Source organism: Oncorhynchus tshawytscha, linkage group LG04, assembly GCF_018296145.1.
Source record: "Oncorhynchus tshawytscha isolate Ot180627B linkage group LG04, Otsh_v2.0, whole genome shotgun sequence".
In the NCBI taxonomy this organism is placed as follows: Eukaryota; Metazoa; Chordata; class Actinopteri; order Salmoniformes; family Salmonidae; genus Oncorhynchus; species Oncorhynchus tshawytscha.
In genome coordinates this window covers 2,594,802-2,614,761 of record NC_056432.1, presented here as the reverse complement: position 1 = coordinate 2,614,761, position 19,960 = coordinate 2,594,802, and the positions used below count along the sequence as shown (strand labels likewise).

At 44.7% G+C, this 19,960-nt stretch overlaps 1 protein-coding gene across 1 annotated transcript in view; it reads right to left on the bottom strand.

Annotated features, from left to right (window-relative positions):
- Nucleotides 1–2,423: 2,423 nt before the first annotated feature.
- Nucleotides 2,424–19,960, bottom strand: part of pdzd2 (PDZ domain containing 2) — a 129,596-nt gene continuing 112,059 nt past the window's right edge. Inside the window, 7 exon segments of the mRNA XM_042321241.1 lie at nucleotides 2,424–3,562; nucleotides 9,593–9,730; nucleotides 9,979–10,261; nucleotides 15,301–15,402; nucleotides 15,616–15,733; nucleotides 15,911–16,266; nucleotides 16,269–19,018. Of these exon segments, the coding sequence (XP_042177175.1) occupies nucleotides 3,396–3,562; nucleotides 9,593–9,730; nucleotides 9,979–10,261; nucleotides 15,301–15,402; nucleotides 15,616–15,733; nucleotides 15,911–16,266; nucleotides 16,269–19,018 (3,914 nt within the window). The 3' untranslated portion in view covers nucleotides 2,424–3,395.

Here is a 19,960-nt window from a genome sequence, read left to right as displayed (position 1 = left end):
GGTCAGATACAGGGTGACGGATACAGGGTGACAGATACAGGGTGACAGATACAGGGTGACGGATACAGGGTGACAGATACAGGGTGACAGATACAGGGTGACAGATACAGGGTGACAGATACAGGGTGACAGATACAGGGTGACGGATACAGGGTGACAGATACAGGGTGACAGATACAGGGAGACAGATACAGGGAGACAGATACAGGGAGACAGATACAGGGTGACAGATAAAGGGTGACAGATACAGGGTGACATATACAGGGAGACAGATACAGGGAGACAGGTAAAGGGTGACAGATAAAGGGTGACAGATACAGGGTGACGGATAATAGGGTGACAGATACAGGGTGACAGATACAGGGTGACGGATAATAGGGAGACAGATAAAGGGTGACAGATACAGGGTGACAGATACAGGGTGACAGATAAAGGGTGACAGATACAGGGTGACAGATACAGGGTGACAGATACAGGGTGACAGATAATATGGTTGGTTCAAATAAGGAGTAAAAGTTTGAAAGGCAAAGCAACGATTTTATAATATTCCTAAAATAATAATCACATTTCCAGTGGAAAATAAAACCTGTTTACTGTAGTCTGCCGGACAAAGGCTCTGTTGTAATGGAAAACCTGTTTACTGTAGTCTGCCGGACAAAGGCTCTGTTGTAATGGTCAGTTATATTATCTGATTGATGTTGTATGTCGTTCTCCTGACACAAGAACAAGACAGTTGATCAGAATATATCATGGTGTGTCAGAAATGGCTGTCTAGACAGAAAAAGAACTGAAGTCAGATTTTACAGTAAGAAAATAAATGTAGTTACTGCGTTTTGCCTTTGGAGGGCAGTATTAAAAGTCTCATTGTACAACAGTGACAGTTGATTAGCAGTACCTTGCCAGTTAGCATTGATGCTAACAGCAAAACGAAACAACATTGATTTGATTATTGTTATCATTTGCATGTTTGATATGATTCTATATGAACAAGAGGTGTAAAACTGCATGTTTGTCCTCTTCTAAAATCTAGAGTAAAACTATGAACAGTAGTTATACTAAACTATACAATATACTATACAACCTCTATACAATACTAAACTATACTATACAATACTAAACTATACTATTTACTGTATATTGATAACGGATGTACAGTGCCTTCAGAAAGTATTCAGACCCCTTGACTTTTTCCACATTTTGTTAGGTTACAACCTTATTCTAAAATTGATCAAAATTGTTTTTTCCCCTCATCAATCTACACACAATACCCATGAAGACAAAGCAAAAACAGTTTTTTAGAAATTTTAGCACATTTTTAAAATAAAAAAAAATATAACATTTACATAAATATTCAGACTCTTTACTCAGGACTTTGTTGAAGCACCTTTGGCACCGATTACAACCTTCGGTCTTCTTGGGTATGATGCTACAAGCTTGGAACACCTATATTTGGGGAATTTCTCCCATTCTTCTCTGCAGATCCTCTCAAGCTCTGTCAGGTTGGATGGGGAGTGTTGCTGAACAGCTATCTTCAGGTCTCTCCAGAGATTTCCGATTGGTTTCAAGTCCGGGCTCTGGCTGGGCCACTCGAGGACATTCAGAGACTTGTCCCGAAGCCACTCCTGCGTTGTCTTGGCTGTGTGCTTAGGGTCGTTCTCCTGTTGGAAGGTGAACCTTCGCCCCAGTCTGAGGTCCTGAGTGCTCTGGAGCAGGTTTTCATCAAGGGTTTCTCTGTACTTTGCTCTGTTCATCTTTCCTTTGATCCTGACTAGTCTCCCAGTCCCTGCCGCTGAAAAACATCCCCACAGCATGATGCTGCCACCACCATGCTTCACCGTAGAGATGGTGACAGGTTTCCTCCAGACGTAACGCTTGGAATTCAGGCCAAAGAGTTCAAACTTGGTTTCACGAGAACAGAGAATCTGGTTTCTCATGGTCTAAGAGTCTTTAGGTGCCTTTTGGCAAACTCCAAGCGGGCTGTCATGTGCCTTTTACTGAGGAGTGGCTTCCGCCTGGCCACTCTACCATAAAGGCCTGATTGATGGAGTGCTGCAGAGATGGTTGTCCTTCTGGAAGGTTCTCCCATCTCCACAGAGGAACTCTGGAGCTCTGTCAGAGTGACCATCGGGTTCTTGGTCACCTCCCTGAACAAGACCGTTCTCCCCTATCGCTCAGTTTGGCCGGGTGGCCATTTCTAGGAAGAGTCTTGGTGGTTCCAAACTTCTTCCATTTCAGAATGATGGAGGCCACTGTGTTCTTGGGGACCTTCAAGGCTTGCAAACATTTTTTGGTACCCTCCCCCAGATCTGTGCCTTGACACAATCCTGTCTCCTGGCTTGGTTTTTGCTCTGACATGCACTGTCAACTGTGGGACCTTATATAGACAGGTGTGTGCCTTTCCAAATCATGTCCAATTAATAGAATTTACCACAGGTAGACTCTAAGTTGTAGAAACATCTCAAGGATGATCAATGGAAACAGGATGCACCTGACCTCAATTTCGTGTCTCATAGCAAAGAGTCTGACGTCTGACTTATGGAAATAAGGTATTTTAAAAAGATTTTTCTTCCTGAAATCACAAAAAAATCCAAAAACCTGTTTTCACTTTGTTATTATGGGATATTGTGTGCAGATTTCTGAGGATTTTAAAAATGTATTTAATCCATTTTAGAACAACGTTGTAACATAACAAAATGTGTCAAAAAATCAAGGGGTCTGAATACTTCCCGAATGCACTGTAATCCTGCACAGTACAGTACAGCACCACCGCCTGAGTAGGTCAGCCATATTAAAAACATCATCACAAGGTGACGTCATAGAAAAGTAAATCAGAAAAACAAGTGAAAGTATCTCTTGTCCAAGACGCTTCTGTCGTTCCATGATCTGGTTTTGGCACGCTGTATGACATAGATCCATCCCGGACCAAATTTACTCTGGGGGAGAATAACCCTGCAATGTTAGCCCAACATGTCTGTCTGCCTCGTTCGAATATGTAAAAAAAAAAAGTTTGACATTTCTCCATTGTAGTTAGGTCACCTTGGAGTTGTGTAAGATATGTCTGTGTAGTACATCAGCCATACAGAAATCCCATGTTTAACCCTGTATGTTTATCCATTGTACGTCAACCAAGCTGACATATTCATTCTATGGGTGTCAGGTTACACGTCAACCAGACTGATGTATTCATTCTATGGGTGTCAGGTTACACGTCAACCAGACTGACACATGAGTTCTATGGGTGTCAGGTTACACATCAACCAGACTGACATATTCATTCTATGGGTGTCAGGTTACACGTCAACCAGACTGACGTATTCATTCTATGGGTGTCAGGTTACACGTCAACCAGACTGACACATGGGTTCTTTGTATGTCCAGTCGATATGTCTGTTGAGTTATACAGAGGTCCGTGGTTTCCTGATGACAAGCTGCACGGGGCCTTTGCTGACAGTCTTGATAATGTTCCAGGCGTCGTAATGCATGAGGCCCTGCAGCGAGCTCCCGTTCACCTCCAGTACCTCATCCCCCACGTCCACCACCCGCGACAGCTCCGCAGCACCACCTAGAGGATGGGAGGAGAACATGGTTAGTCAAAATAATAAGCCAATATAAGGGGTAATACTGTACATGCTTATGACAAGTCTTATAATGTATTATAACATTATCATAATACTGGTTGGCTTTAAAGGGATATTGGCTACTTCCCTAGAGTCAGATGAACATGTGGGTCCCATTTTTAAGTCTGGAGGAAGTTACAATTACTAAGTAGTGATATCCTAGTAGATCCCCATAGACTTCCAGCCATTGCGCTAACCATTAGTTCATCTGACTCTGGGGAAGTATCCATTAGTTCATCTGACTCTGGGGAAGTATCCATTAGTTCATCTGACTCTGGGGAAGTATCCAATTAGTTCATCTGACTCTGGGGAAGTATCCATTAGATCATTAGTTCATCTGACTCTGGGGAAGTATCCATTAGATCATTAGTTCATCTGACTCTGGGGAAGTATCCATTAGGTCATCTGACTCTGGGGAAGTATCCATTAGATCATTAGTTCATCTGACTCTGGGGAAGTATCCATTAGTTCATCTGACTCTGGGGAAGTATCCATTAGTTCATCTGACTCTGGGGAAGTATCCATTAGTTCATCTGACTCTGGGGAAGTATCCATTAGTTCATCTGACTCTGGGGAAGTATCCATTAGATCATCTGACTCTGGGGAAGTATCCATTAGTTCATCTGACTCTGGGGAAGTATCCATTAGTTCATCTCACTCTGGGGAAGTAACCATTAGTTCATTAGTTCATCTGACTCTGGGGAAGTATCCATTAGTTCATTAGTTAATCTGACTCTGGGGAAGTATCCATTAGTTCATTAGTTCATCTGACTCTGGGGAAGTATCCATTAGATCATCTGACTCTGGGGAAGTATCCATTAGTTCATCTGACTCTGGGGAAGTATCCATTAGATCATCTGACTCTGGGGAAGTATCCATTAGTTCATCTCACTCTGGGAAGTAACCATTAGTTCATTAGTTCATCTGACTCTGGGGAAGTATCCATTAGTTCATTAGTTCATCTGACTCTGGGGAAGTATCCATTAGATCATCTGACTTGGGGAAGTATCCATTAGTTCATCTGACTCTGGGGAAGTATCCATTAGTTCATTAGTTAATCTGACTCTGGGGAAGTATCCATTAGTTCATCTGACTCAAGTATCCATTAGTTCATCTGACTCTGGGGAAGTAACCATTAGTTCATTAGTTCATCTGACTCTGGGGAAGTATCCATTAGTTCATTAGTTCATCTGACTCTGGGGAAGTATCCATTAGATCATCTGACTCTGGGGAAGTATCCATTAGTTCATTAGTTTATCTGACTCTGGGGAAGTAACCATTAGTTCATTAGTTCATCTGACTCTGGGGAAGTATCCATTAGTTCATTAGTTCATCTGACTCTGGGGAAGTATCCATTAGATCATCTGACTCTGGGGAAGTATCCATTAGTTGATTAGTTTATCTGACTCTGGGGAAGTAACCATTAGTTCATCTGACTCTGGGGAAGTATCCATTAGTTCATCTGACTCTGGGGAAGTATCCATTAGATCATCTGACTCTGGGGAAGTATCCATTAGTTCATCTCACTCTGGGGAAGTAACCATTAGTTCATTAGTTCATCTGACTCTGGGGAAGTATCCATTAGTTCATCTCACTCTGGGGAAGTAACCATTAGTTCATTAGTTCATCTGACTCTGGGGAAGTATCCATTAGTTCATTAGTTAATCTGACTCTGGGGAAGTATCCATTAGTTCATCTGACTCTGGGGAAGTATCCATTAGTTCATCTGACTCTGGGGAAGTAACCATTAGTTCATTAGTTCATCTGACTCTGGGGAAGTATCCATTAGTTCATTAGTTCATCTGACTCTGGGGAAGTATCCATTAGATCATCTGACTCTGGGGAAGTATCCATTAGTTCATCTGACTCTGGGGAAGTATCCATTAGTTCATCTGACTCTGGGGAAGTATCCATTAGTTCATCTGACTCTGGGGAAGTAACCATTAGTTCATTAGTTCATCTGACTCTGGGGAAGTAACCATTAGTTCATTAGTTCATCTGACTCTGGGGAAGTATCCATTAGATCATCTGACTCTGGGGAAGTATCCATTAGTTCATCTGACTCTGGGGAAGTATCCATTAGTTCATCTGACTCTGGGGAAGTATCCATTAGTTCATCTGACTCTGGGGAAGTAACCATTAGTTCATCTGACTATGGGGAAGTATCCATTAGTTCATTAGTTCATCTGACTCTGGGGAAGTATCCATTAGTTCATCTGACTCTGGGGAAGTATCCATTAGTTCATTAGTTCATCTGACTCTGGGGAAGTATCCATTAGTTCATCTGACTCTGGGGAAGTATCCATTAGTTCATCTGACTCTGGGGAAGTATCCATTAGTTCATCTGACTCTGGGGAAGTATCCATTAGTTCTTCTGACTCTGGGGAAGTATCCATTAGTTCATCTGACTCTGGGGAAGTATCCATTAGATCATCTGACTCTGGGGAAGTATCCATTAGTTCATCTGACTCTGGGGAAGTAACCATTAGTTCATTAGTTCATCTGACTCTGGGGAAGTATCCATTAGATCATCTGACTCTGGGGAAGTATCCATTAGTTCATTAGTTCATCTGACTCTGGGGAAGTATCCATTAGATCATCTGACTCTGGGGAAGTATCCATTAGTTCATTAGTTTATCTGACTCTGGGGAAGTAACCATTAGTTCATCTGACTCTGGGGAAGTATCCAAGTTCATCTGACTCTAGGGAAGTATCCATTAGATCATCTGACTCTGGGGAAGTATCCATTAGTTCATTAGTTTATCTGACTCTGGGGAAGTAACCATTAGTTCATCTGACTCTGGGGAAGTATCCATTAGATCATCTGACTCTGGGGAAGTATCCATTAGTTCATCTGACTCTGGGGAAGTATCCATTAGTTCATCTCACTCTGGGGAAGTAACCATTAGTTCATTAGTTCATCTGACTCTGGGGAAGTATCCATTAGTTCATTAGTTCATCTGACTCTGGGGAAGTATCCATTAGATCATCTGACTCTAGGGAAGTATCCATTAGATCATCTGACTCTGGGGAAGTATCCATTAGTTCATTAGTTTATCTGACTCTGGGGAAGTAACCATTAGTTCATCTGACTCTGGGGAAGTATCCATTAGTTCATCTGACTCTGGGGAAGTAACCATTAGTTCATTAGTTCATCTGACTCTGGGGAAGTAACCATTAGTTCATTAGTTCATCTGACTCTGGGGAAGTATCCAATAGTTCATCTGACTCTGGGGAAGTATCCATTAGTTCATCTGACTCTGGGGAAGTAACCATTAGTTCATCTGACTCTGGGGAAGTATCCATTAGTTCATTAGTTCATCTGACTCTGGGGAAGTATCCATTAGTTCATCTGACTCTGGGGAAGTATCCATTAGTTCATCTGACTCTGGGGAAGTATCCATTAGTTCATTAGTTCATCTGACTCTGGGGAAGTATCCATTAGTTCATTAGTTCATCTGACTCTGGGGAAGTATCCATTAGTTCATTAGTTTATCTGACTCTGGGGAAGTATCCATTAGTTCATTAGTTTATCTGACTCTGGGGAAGTATCCATTAGTTCATCTGACTCTGGGGAAGTATCCATTAGTTCATCTGACTCTGGGGAAGTATCCATTAGTTCATCTGACTCTGGGGAAGTATCCATTAGTTCATCTGACTCTGGGGAAGTATCCATTAGTTCATCTGACTCTGGGGAAGTATCCATTAGTTCATCTGACTCTGGGGAAGTATCCATTAGTTCATCTGACTCTGGGGAAGTAACCATTAGTTCATTAGTTCATCTGACTCTGGGGAAGTATCCATTAGTTCATCTGACTCTGGGGAAGTATCCATTAGTTCATTAGTTCATCTGACTCTGGGGAAGTATCCATTAGATCATCTGACTCTGGGGAAGTATCCATTAGTTCATCTGACTCTGGGGAAGTATCCATTAGTTCATTAGTTTATCTGACTCTGGGGAAGTATCCATTAGTTCATTAGTTTATCTGACTCTGGGGAAGTAACCATTAGTTCATCTGACTCTGGGGAAGTATCCATTAGATCATCTGACTCTGGGGAAGTATCCATTAGTTCATTAGTTTATCTGACTCTGGGGAAGTAACCATTAGTTCATCTGACTCTGGGGAAGTATCCATTAGTTCATCTGACTCTGGGGAAGTATCCATTAGTTCATCTGACTCTGGGGAAGTATCCATTAGTTCATCTCACTCTGGGAAGTAACCATTAGTTCATTAGTTCATCTGACTCTGGGGAAGTATCCATTAGTTCATTAGTTCATCTGACTCTGGGGAAGTATCCATTAGATCATCTGACTCTGGGGAAGTATCCATTAGTTCATCTGACTCTGGGGAAGTATCCATTAGTTCATTAGTTAATCTGACTCTGGGGAAGTATCCATTAGTTCATCTGACTCTGGGGAAGTATCCATTAGTTCATCTGACTCTGGGGAAGTAACCATTAGTTCATTAGTTCATCTGACTCTGGGGAAGTAACCATTAGTTCATTAGTTCATCTGACTCTGGGGAAGTATCCATTAGTTCATCTGACTCTGGGGAAGTATCCATTAGTTCATCTGACTCTGGGGAAGTAACCATTAGTTCATCTGACTATGGGGAAGTATCCATTAGTTCATTAGTTCATCTGACTCTGGGGAAGTATCCATTAGTTCATCTGACTCTGGGGAAGTATCCATTAGTTCATCTGACTCTGGGGAAGTAACCATTAGTTCATTAGTTCATCTGACTATGGGGAAGTATCCATTAGTTCATTAGTTCATCTGACTCTGGGGAAGTATCCATTAGTTCATCTGACTCTGGGGAAGTATCCATTAGTTCATTAGTTCATCTGACTCTGGGGAAGTATCCATTAGTTCATCTGACTCTGGGGAAGTATCCATTAGTTCATCTGACTCTGGGGAAGTATCCATTAGTTCATCTGACTCTGGGGAAGTAACCATTAGTTCATCTGACTCTGGGGAAGTATCCATTAGTTCATCTGACTCTGGGGAAGTATCCATTAGTTCGTCTGACTATGGGGAAGTATCCATTAGTTCATTAGTTCATCTGACTCTGGGGAAGTATCCATTAGTTCATCTGACTCTGGGGAAGTATCCATTAGTTCATCTGACTCTGGGGAAGTATCCATTAGTCCATTAGTTCATCTGACTCTGGGGAAGTATCCATTAGATCATCTGACTCTGGGGAAGTATCCATTAGTTCATTAGTTCATCTGACTCTGGGGAAGTATCCATTAGTTCATCTGACTCTGGGGAAGTATCCATTAGATCATCTGACTCTGGGGAAGTATCCATTAGTTCATCTGACTCTGGGGAAGTATCCATTAGTTCATTAGTTCATCTGATTCTGGGGAAGTATCCATTAGTTCATCTGACTCTGGGGAAGTATCCATTAGTTCATTAGTTCATCTGATTCTGGGGAAGTATCCATTAGTTCATCTGACTCTGGGGAAGTATCCATTAGTTCATCTGACTCTGGGGAAGTATCCATTAGATCATCTGACTCTGGGGAAGTAGATAAAGGGATTCATTGCTAAAAATCCTGAACTATCACTTGAAGTAAAATGTTACCCATACATTTAATGAACACGCCTTGTGTTTTCACAGAGTAGAGGTACAGAGAGTAAACTACAGAGGAGTAGTTTAATGTGTCAAGAGTATTTATTTATTTTTGTTAAATAAAGAAGGACTTTGGTTGTGTCTCTATGAAACCCTGTTGTAATAGATACTGCGTGTGATTTTCCTTGACTTGCACTGCCTCTCCTCGTTGTGATGTCTGTGTTGGCAGACAAACTTACTGACCCTGCCTGTTCTGACAAGCACGCTGGTCACTGGCGACATCTGGTGAACATGTACTGACACTGACTCACAAGCCCAGTCCTGAAGAAACATACTGCCTAGACCAGAGTTTCCTGACTCGGTCCTGAGGGTGTGTGTGTTTGTGTGTGTGTGCGCTGACCTTTGAAGACTCGTTTGACGTTGAGGGGGCGGTCTCCATGCACCGAGGCTTTGCCCCCTTCCAGACTGAAGCCCAGACCAGCTGATGTCTTCAGGAGCTGTATCCTCAGAGCCCCGTCAGGACCCATTTCCACCACTACTGGAACACACACACACACACACACACTAGTCAACAATGGAATGAGTATGTTGTGTCCAAACCGTTTGACTGGCACTGTCTGTCTGTCTGTCTGTCTGTTTGTCTGTCTCTCTCTACTGGAACACACACACACACACAAACACACACACACACACACACTAGTCAACACTGGAATGAGTATGTTGTGTCCAAACTGTTTGACTGGTACTGTCTGTCTGTCTCTCTCTCTCTCTTCTCCCCCCCCATACCTGGTCTAGCTGTCTCAGGCCCGTTGTCTCTGCACCCTGGGGAGTAGCTTCGCCCTGTGCGGTGGTACAGGTCGTGGTGTCTTGGGGACATGTGTCCTTCACTGTCCTTCCCCCTGCGAAAGACCACCAGGGCCTGAGAGGACAGTCTAGCCTGGTGGAGACAGGACAGGGCTTCTCCGTGGGACGTCCCCTCCAAACTGCTGCCGTTGATGGACAGGACGCTGTCCCCCTGCTGAATGGTACCTTCCAGGCCAGCTAGCCCTTTGGAGAAGACACGATGGACCTGGCCAGTGGGTGGAGTTAAAATTAAACATTTTGCAGGGCCTTAGTGGAAGTCTACACAGCTCTTATACAGTCTTCACAGTCTGTCAACATAGGCACCTCTCTCTCAAATGGAGAGCCAGGTAGAGCTACAGCGTGGGCAGCTCTCTCTCTCTCTCTCTCTTTCTAAGGGAGAGCCAGGTAGAGCTACAGCGTGGGCACCTCTCTCAGGGAGAGCCAGGTAGAGCTACAGCGTGGGCAGCTCTCTCTCTCAATTCAATTCAATTCAAGGGCTTTATTGGTATGGGAAACATGTGTTAACATTGCCAAAGCAAGTGAGCAAGTGGATATATAAAGTGAAAAACAACAAAAATTAACAGTAAACATTACACATACAGAAGTTTCAAAACAGTAAAGACATTACAAATGTCATATTATATATATATATACAGTGTTTTGACAATGTACAAATGGTTAAAGGACACAAGATAAAATAAATAAGCATACATATGGGTTGTATTTACAATGGTGTTTGTTCTTCACTGGTTGCCCTTTTCTCGTGGCAACAGGTCACAAATCTTGCTGCTGTGATGGCACACTGTGGAATTTCACCCAGTAGATATTGGAGTTTTTCAAAATTGGATTTGTTTTCGAATTCTTTGTGGATCTGTGTAATCTGAGGGAAATATGTCTCTCTAATATGGTCATACATTGGGCAGGAGGTTAGAAAGTGCAGCTCAGTTTCCACCTCATTTTGTGGGCAGTGAGCACATAGCCTGTCTTCTCTTGAGAGCCATCTCTCTCTAACTCTCTCTCTCTCTCTCTCTCTCTCTCTCTCTCTTTCTCTCTCTTTCTCAGGGAGAGCCAGGTAGAGCTACAGCGTGGGGAACTCTCTCTCTCTCTCTCTCTCTCTCTCTCTCTTTCTCAGGGAGAGCCAGGTAGAGCTACAGCGTGGGCACCTCTCTCTCAAAGGGAGAGCCAGGTAGAGTTACAGCATGGGCACTCTCTCTCTCTCTCTCTCTCTCTCTCTCTCTCTTTCTCAGGGAGAGCCAGGTAGAGCTACAGCGTGGGGAACTCTCTCTCTCAGGGAGAGCCAGGTCAAAGGGAGAGCTACAGCGTGGGCACCTCTCTCTTTCTCAGGGAGAGCCAAAGGGAGAGCCAGGTAGAGCTACAGCGTGGGCACCTCTCTCTCAAAGGGAGAGCCAGGTAGCCAGTTACAGCACGGGCACCTCTCTCTCTCTCTCTCTCTCTCTCTCTCTCTGTCTCTGTCTCTGTCTCGGTCTCTGTCTCTCTCTCTCAGGGAGAGCCAGGTAGAGCACCCTCTCTCTCTCAGGGAGAGCCAGGTAGAGCTACAGCGAGCCACTTCCATCAAGTATTAACTCTGGGGTGTGAAGAGTGTACGCAATCAAGAAATCAAGAAGAAATCATATTTTTTGTGTGTTTTTTATTCATTTAGAACATATTCTATACTTTAAAAAAAAATGTTTTAACCTGTCTCCTCCCCTTCATTGACACTGATTGAAGTAGATTTAAAAAGTGACATCAATAAGGGATCATATCTTTCACCTGGACTCACCTGGTCAGTCTATGTCATGGAAAGAGCAGGTGTTCCTAATGTTTTGTAAACTCAGTGTAGAACCAGTACGTACACAAGGAGGGCGAACCCGTTTTGGTGATTTCGAGCATATCATCAAAATAAATCAACCACAGCACATTTTGTCTGCAGTGTTTACTTGGTTGAGGTCAGATACCACACTCTCATAGGGTACTTTCCCCCTCTTAATCATATCACAATCAACTTTTACCAGTTAAATGTAGACACCAATATACATTTTTTTTTGTAATAAACATTTTCTAAAATATGTTATGCAAACATGCAAATGAGGTTATATATCATAAAATACGTGTATTATTGCATTTAACGCCCATCTTTTCTTTTTCAGGACACAGGATGATGTCTGTTGAAGTATTTTGATTCCATTTTTGTCCAGAGCAGAAAAATACTTTAAAAATCTTTCTACCTGTATAATACTAAAATACACGTACGTAAATACATTTATGGTGCATTTTTCCAAACAAAAACTATTTAGAGATAAATTTTTTGTACAATTTAACCAGGAGCTCTAGACGAGACTGTGCATACGGGCCTGTGCAGCAGCCTGGATGTTTGACGTCTCTGGATGTTTGACGTCCCTGGATGTTTGACGTCCAGATGTTTGACGTCCAGATGTTTGACGTCCCTGGATGTTTGACGTCCAGATGTTTGACGTCCAGATGTTTGACGTCCCTGGATGTTTGAAGTCTCTGGATGTTTGGCGTCCCTGGATGTTTGGCGTCTGGATGTTTGGCGTCCCCTGGATGTTTGGCGCCCCTGGATGTTTGGCGCCCCTGGATGTTTGACGTTCAGATGTTTGGCGTCCCTGGATGTTTGACGTCCCCTGGATGTTTGGCGCCCCTGGATGTTTGGCGTCCCCTGGATGCTTGACGTCCCTGGATGTTTGACGTCCCCAGGATGTTTGACGCCCCTGGATGTTTGACATCCCCTGGATGCTTGCGTCCCTGGATGTTTGGCGCCCCTGGATGTTTGACGTCCCTGGATGTTTGACGTCCCTGGATGTTTGGCGTCCCCAGATGTTTGACGTCCCTGGATGTTTGACGCCCCTGGATGTTTGACGTCCCTGGATGTTTGACGTCCCCTGGATGTTTGGCGCCCCTGGATGTTTGACGTCCCCTGGATGTTTGACGTCCCCTGGATGCTTGACGTCCCTGGATGTTTGACGTTCGTCCCCAGGATGTTTGGCGTCCCTGGATGTTTGACGTCCCCTGGATGCTTGGCGTCCCTGGATGTTTGACGTCCCCTGGATGTTTGCGTCCCTGGATGTTTGACGTCCCCTGGATGTTTGGCGTCCCCAGATGTTTGGCGTCCCTGGATGTTTGCGTCCCTGGATGTTTGGCGTCCCTGGATGTTTGACGTCCGGATGTTTGACGTCCCCGGATGTTTGACGCCCCTGAATGTTTGACGCCCCGGATGTTTGTCGCCCCTGGATGTTTGACGTCCCTGGATGTTTGATGCGTCCCCTGGATGTTTGGCGCCCCTGGATGTTTGACCTCCCCTGGATGTTTGACGTCCCTGGATGTTTGACGTCCCTGGATGTTTGGCGTCCAGATGTTTGACGTCCCTGGATGTTTGACGTCCCTGGATGTTTGACGCCCCTGGATGTTTGAAGTCCCCTGGATGTTTGGCGCCCCTGGATGCTTGACGCCCCTGGATGCTTGACATCCCTGGATGTTTGACGTCCCCAGGATGTTTGGCGTCCCTGGATGTTTGGCGTCCCCTGGATGCTTGGCGTCCCTGGATGTTTGACGTCCCCTGGATGTTTGACGTCCCTGGATGTTTGACGTCCCCTGGATGTTTGACGCCCCTGGATGTTTGACGCCCAGATGTGTTTGACGTCCCTGGATGTTTGACGTCCAGATGTTTGACGTCCCTGGATGTTTGACGTCCAGATGTTTGACGTCCCTGGATGTTTGACGTCCGGATGTTTGACGTCCCCTGAATGTTTGACGTCCCCTGGATACTTGCTCTCCTCTGAGTGAGAGAGGTGGGCACTCTGACAGACACTCAAACTAATCAGCGGAGTTTGGGAATTTTTCTAAATTTAATTTGACATTAATCCCCTTTAAATTTGATTTCTTCCCAACAGAAATGCTCCACATTTTCAAAGTGAAAGAAAAAGTATAGAAAATGTTAATAAATTAATTCGTATGTCTTCACACCCCAGAGGTCCTACTTGGTGGAAGCTCTGTGTCAAGACCTGACCTTAGTTATCTTTGTTGTCTTTATTATTTTGGTTAGGTCAGGGTGTGACAAGGGTAGTTTGTTTAGTTTTTGTATTATCTAGGGGGTTTTGTATTGTCAAGGGGGTTTTGTATTGTCTAGGGGTTGTTGTATGTCTAGGTGTTTATATGTCTATGGCTGTCTGGATTGGTTCTCAATCAGAGGCAGCTGTTTATTGTTGTCTCTGATTGGGGACCATATTTAGGCAGCCACATTCCTTGGGTATTTTGTGGGTTGTTATTCTATGTTTAGTTGCCTGTTCTTCACTAGCCATATTAGCTTCATGGTTCATTTTGTTGTTTTGTTTGTTTTGTTTACTGTTCGTTCTTTAATTAAAGAAGATGGACGCTTACCACGCTGCGCCTTGGTCTCCTCATTATGATGACTGTGACACTCTGGGGTGTAATTTGACATTCTAAATGGTTTATAGCTGTAATTTGACATTCTAAATGGTTTATAGCTGCAATTTGACATTCTAAATGGTTTATAGCTGTAATTTGACATTCTAAATGGTTTATAGCTGTAATTTGACATTCTAAATGGTTTATAGCTGTAATTTGACATTCTAAATGGTTTATAGCTGCAATTTGACATTCTAAATGACCATATTTAGGCAGCCACATTCCTGGGTATTTTGTGGGTTGTTATTCTATGGTTTATAGCTGTAATTTGACATTCTAAATGGTTTATAGCTGCAATTTGACATTCTAAATGGTTTATAGCTGTAATTTGACATTCTAAATGGTTTATAGCTGTAATTTGACATTCTAAATGGTTTATAGCTGTAATTTGACATTCTAAATGGTTTATAGCTGCAATTTGACATTCTAAATGGTTTATAGCTGTAATTTGACATTCTAAATGGTTTATAGCTGTAATTTGACATTCTAAATGGTTTATAGCTGTAATTTGACATTCTAAATGGTTTATAGCTGTAATTTGACATTCTAAATGGTTTATAGCTGCAATTTGACATTCTAAATGGTTTATAGCTGTAATTTGACATTCTAAATGGTTTATAGCTGTAATTGCTGCCAAAAGTGCGTGTGCCATGTGGAACAGGTTGTGTAGATCTGTAGGAAGAAAATCCAACATAATCCCCTTTTAGCTAAATGTGACATATTTTCTAATTAAAATAGATTCCCTAACAATATGCCACATTACATTGCTCAAATATCCAAATAGCGTTTCTGCTAAAATACAAAACACACTACTGTACTTACAGATATAGACTTCTGCTCAAGGTCCACTCCTCCAGCGATGCTGAAACCAAGTCCCGAACCCTCTTCTTTGGAGAAGACTACAAAGTGGGTATCATCTTTAACCTAGGGTAGAGGGGGGACCAGACGCAACACACACACAGAGACACAGGAAGTGAGCTTTCAAGACAAGGATGAAAATACTGTCTCAGACATATCGTTCACGCTCCTGTCCTCTAGCCTCGATCCAGATCTGTTAATACCAACTCCTGTCACTCAACACTCAGTAAAGACAACAGAAATACATCTGTGACCTAAACAAACACTGTGTTTGGTTACCTGAGAGAGAGCTTTGGCCTCCTGTAGCAGGGCCAACACATCGGTCTTGGAGGTCAGCGAGGCCAAGACCGTCTGCAGCTTACTCTGCTCCACCGGAGAGCCAGCCAGCACTGTCAAACTGGAAAGAAGAAATAAAATCAAACATTGAAATATAATAAATACTATAGAAGTGACACTGCTTTACTCGTATGTGTCTGTCTCTGTCTGTCTGAAATCTTGGGAAAGTTAAGGATTGGATATTTGATTCACATTGTAGAAATAGAAACATATAGAGATGGTTGGTGTTTTTACTCACCTGATGGACCAGCTGCTGAGATCTGTTTGACCGTTGGTTTCCCCCTGAATGGCGTCCTGGCTGGCCCCACCGTCGCTCCGACTGGCCCTGGTCGGGGGCACACCTGTGGGTTCAGCAGGCAGTTGACAGCACCCTGACTGGTTCTGGAGGGCCTCTGTGAACCTGGCTGGGTGGATCTCCAGCTCCGTCTTAAATGTGCCGTTGGTCCCTGGGTTGCTGGAGAAGTCATCGGTGTACAGCTTGTCCAGGTCGGGCATGCTAATGGCCCTGAGCTCCCTCAATCTAGATCGGGACAGGTTAGCGTGGCCCCGAGCCTGGCGGTGCCGCATCACCGGGGGCGTTTGAGGAGTTAGGGTCACACCCCTGGGGGCAACATTTTGGAGATTTCACCGTCCGCGAGTTCGTCCCGTGTTTGTCCAAGTGGAGCTTCGTTTGTGCTGCAGCTTTGTGTCAAAATGTCAAAGTTCGGGAGAGTCAGATTTGACGGCGACTTGCGAAGCTGAGGCGACAAAGGGGTCAAGGGGGTTGAGACGTTAAAGTTGTCGACGCATGAGCTGAAGCTTCTTCGTAGCGAGCGGCAGTCTATGGAGTTCACCGAGCCGGACATGTAACCAGACAGTCTTCGGTTAAGAGGAGGCTTCAACGTTGCCGTCAGAGCATAGGACTGAGCGAAGGACTGGATCTCGATACATTTGAGCGCTGGCTTGTCGAAGCTGGCCAGGTTCTCGAAGGACTTGATCCTCTGGCGGACAGAGAAGGGGTTGGGATCCCCGGGGGTGCTGTTGTCCGTGGAGAAACTACGGCGCTCCATCATCTTCAGTTTGGACTTGTTGGCTTTCAGGTTTTCCACAGCCATATCTGTTAGACAGGAGTTTCCAAGAGAGATGTTTATGATACCATTGTTTATAGGCAAAGGAACCACATCTACGGATTCTAGGCCTATTGAGTTCACTGCTGAATCATTTGTAGTGATGTTTTCTGGATTACACACAGAGTCAGGGGCAGCAGGCCTGAGATTGGTCTCTACTGCACTTCCATTGACGTGTGACGTAATATCTGATATATGAGTCGTTTGAGTAATTGAGTAATTCTTTGAATTCACAGTTTCCTTTCGCATCAGAACTGGCGTAGACGATGAGGAGGAAGGAAGAGTAGAAGAGGAAGATGAGAGTCGCACCTCAATGAAAGACCTCTGGGTAGTTGGGACTGATTCCGGTTGTTCCTTGGACGTAGCAGTAGCTGATGTCACTTGCTCCTCTTTGTTAGTGTGAAGCTCCAACTTAGCTGACTGTGCTGCCTCCAACGTGGTAGTGGTTGTGGGATTGGACTTGGGGTTGCACTTGTCCTGTGTTCGGTCACCTGCTTTGAGGGAGGTGAGGCTCCTGCTACTGATTCTGCTCAGATCCAACTGTTTGCCCGTCTTTAAGCTGCTAGATGAGGCTGCTGCCTTTCTGGTTAGCAGAGGAGAGTCTACCTTCTTAGCTTGCAGTTTGGGGGACTGGAGCGGGGAAGTTTTGCTTGCTTTCCTGAGGACTGCCGGACTTTCGGCGCTGGCTGGTTTCGGGGAAAGCTGCTGCTGGGTTTTGTTCTTACTCTTAATGCTGAGCCCCTTCAGTTTGGACATCGGAAGACTAGTAGGGTTATTCTGGACCAACCTGGGTTCCAGGGAAACTTTCTCTCCCTTCTTGTCTCTTGTCGTTGTTAGAGATGGTCTCGATGACCCAGATCTACTATAGTTGGAGGGCATTGCCTTCGCCGCTGTTGAATGGGATACTGCTGATGATGATGATGACGATGATGTACTATTAGATAGTTTACCTGATGTCGGCCTGGCTGTCCTCTCCTGACTCCGTGGGGTGAGGCTTTGGGTAGCTGCTACAACAGAAGTTGCCTGGCTGGGTTTTATCACAGGTGTAGCAAAGTTGCTGCCACTAACCCCATTGGCAAAGCATTCTGAAGACCTTGCCGGGCCTGGAGTGGGTACAGAATCTGTGTCCTTGGAAGACTGGGGGTGCACCATTTGGCAAGGGGAAGCTTTAGACTCTGCAGTCAAACAGACACCTGAGGACTGCGAGCCAGATAGACTCTGAGACAGCGAGGGGGAAGTGATAGGGTTGGATTGGGTTGTTGTTACCACAGAGCAGTCTTTGTTTTGCTGAGAGGCAGCAGCAGGGTGAGTAGCTGCCGTCATAGCAGCATTAGACGTGGCAGAAGCAGCAGAGTCTAGTACTACATCAAAGGGCCCAGACTCCTTTGTATTGTGGCTGCCGTCAGAGCCAGAGATAGGGATAGAGAGCCGGGGAGACAATGGCCCATCTGTTGGGTGAGTCAGCGCTGCCTGGCTCAGAGTGCTGGGCCGCTGGGACTCACTGTAACAAATCTCCACTTCCTCCTCATCAGAATCTGTGTCCTGTGGCTCAGCGCCGACAACGCGGCTCCCCGGTTTGTTATCGCCGGCAGTGCCATGGCTGTTGTCGGTGACCGTGTCTTCACTCTCTGAATCGCTGTCATCGACCAGGTTGTACATGTGGCACTTTGAGGCGGCAGAGGCACCAGGTGGTTTCTCCACCCCGTTTGAAAGAGCATTCTTCCCCTCGTCTGTGAGATTACTGCTAAAGTTTCTGGAGTAATTGTTCAAGAATGTTTTACCCACAGGCAAGAGGCGACCATTGTTTCCAGAGTCCAAGACAGAGAAGTCCAACTGACTGGGCCGTGTTGGAGGAGTCTGGACATTACTATTGTCTTTCTCTGGCAGGGCCTTGCTGTCTAGAGCTGACTTGCAGGATGTAGTCTCAGTACATTGTGCTTCTGAAGGGGCTTTGGGGGTTTTGGACGAGAGCACACTCTCAACATCGGAGGAACTTAGTTCGGTTATGACGTCATCGATGTAGGTGACAGGTATTTCACTGCTGTGGTTGGTTGGGGCTGTGGGTTTGAAATTGTGATTTGTTGCTGAGGAGGAGGAGGAGGAGGAGGAGGAGGAGGGAATTCCTGGATTTGGATAACCCCCATTGGCCTCCTGGGAAGTTCTGGACTGATCCAGTACGGAGGGTTCGATGACATCACAACTCCCCGATGACATCATGAGGCTGGAGAGGCGATCTACAGCTGTGGGAGGAAGATCGGACTTAATGAATTAAAGGGGCAGTGAGACATTTTTGTTCGATACAACTTTGCTTTATAAGTTGCTCTTATACCGTTAAGGTAACACTGTAATTACTACAATAAAAACATGGCTGTTACATTATTTCAGTAACTGGAGTGTGACAACATGTTAAAAGAAAACACTATTTTCTTGACATACCAACTAGATTTCCTCACTCTCTCCAGATGTTCATTCTTCAACTCAATATGACACCATCATTCATCTCAATGACCTTGTGTCATCAAGCCATACACGAGAGAGTGGAAAACTGAGCGATTGGACACCAGTGTTTAACGGGATAGTCATTAATACCAATCATGTGACCTAAAGCACCAATAACGTCAAACAAAACCAGGAAGTGAGCTGACATATGGGTTCTGTTTTAGATATCAACATTCCTGCTATCCTCTGCCAGCGTATATGTTCCCTCTGTTCCACAAGCAACTTCAAACTCTCTAATCTAAGCAGAACCAGCAGCCCCTGTTTGGTCCACAGCCCAGCAGAACCAGCAGCCCCTGTTTGGTCCACAGCCCAGCAGAACCAGCAGCCTGTTTGGTCCACAGCCCAGCAGAACCAGCAGCCTATTTGGTCCACAGCCCAGCAGAACCAGCAGCCTGTTTGGTCCACAGCCCAGCAGAACCAGCAGCCTGTTTGGTCCACAGCCCAGCAGAACCAGCAGCCTGTTTGGTCCACAGCCCAGCAGAACCAGCAGCCTGTTTGGTCCACAGCCCAGCAGAACCATATAGTCATATTCATTGTGATCTAGGATCAGGTCCTCTCTGTCCATATCATCTTATTCATTGTGATCTAGGATCAGGTCCTCCCTGTCCATATAATCATATTCATTATGATCTAGGATCAGGTCCTCCCTGTCCATATAGTCATATTCATTATGATCTAGGCTC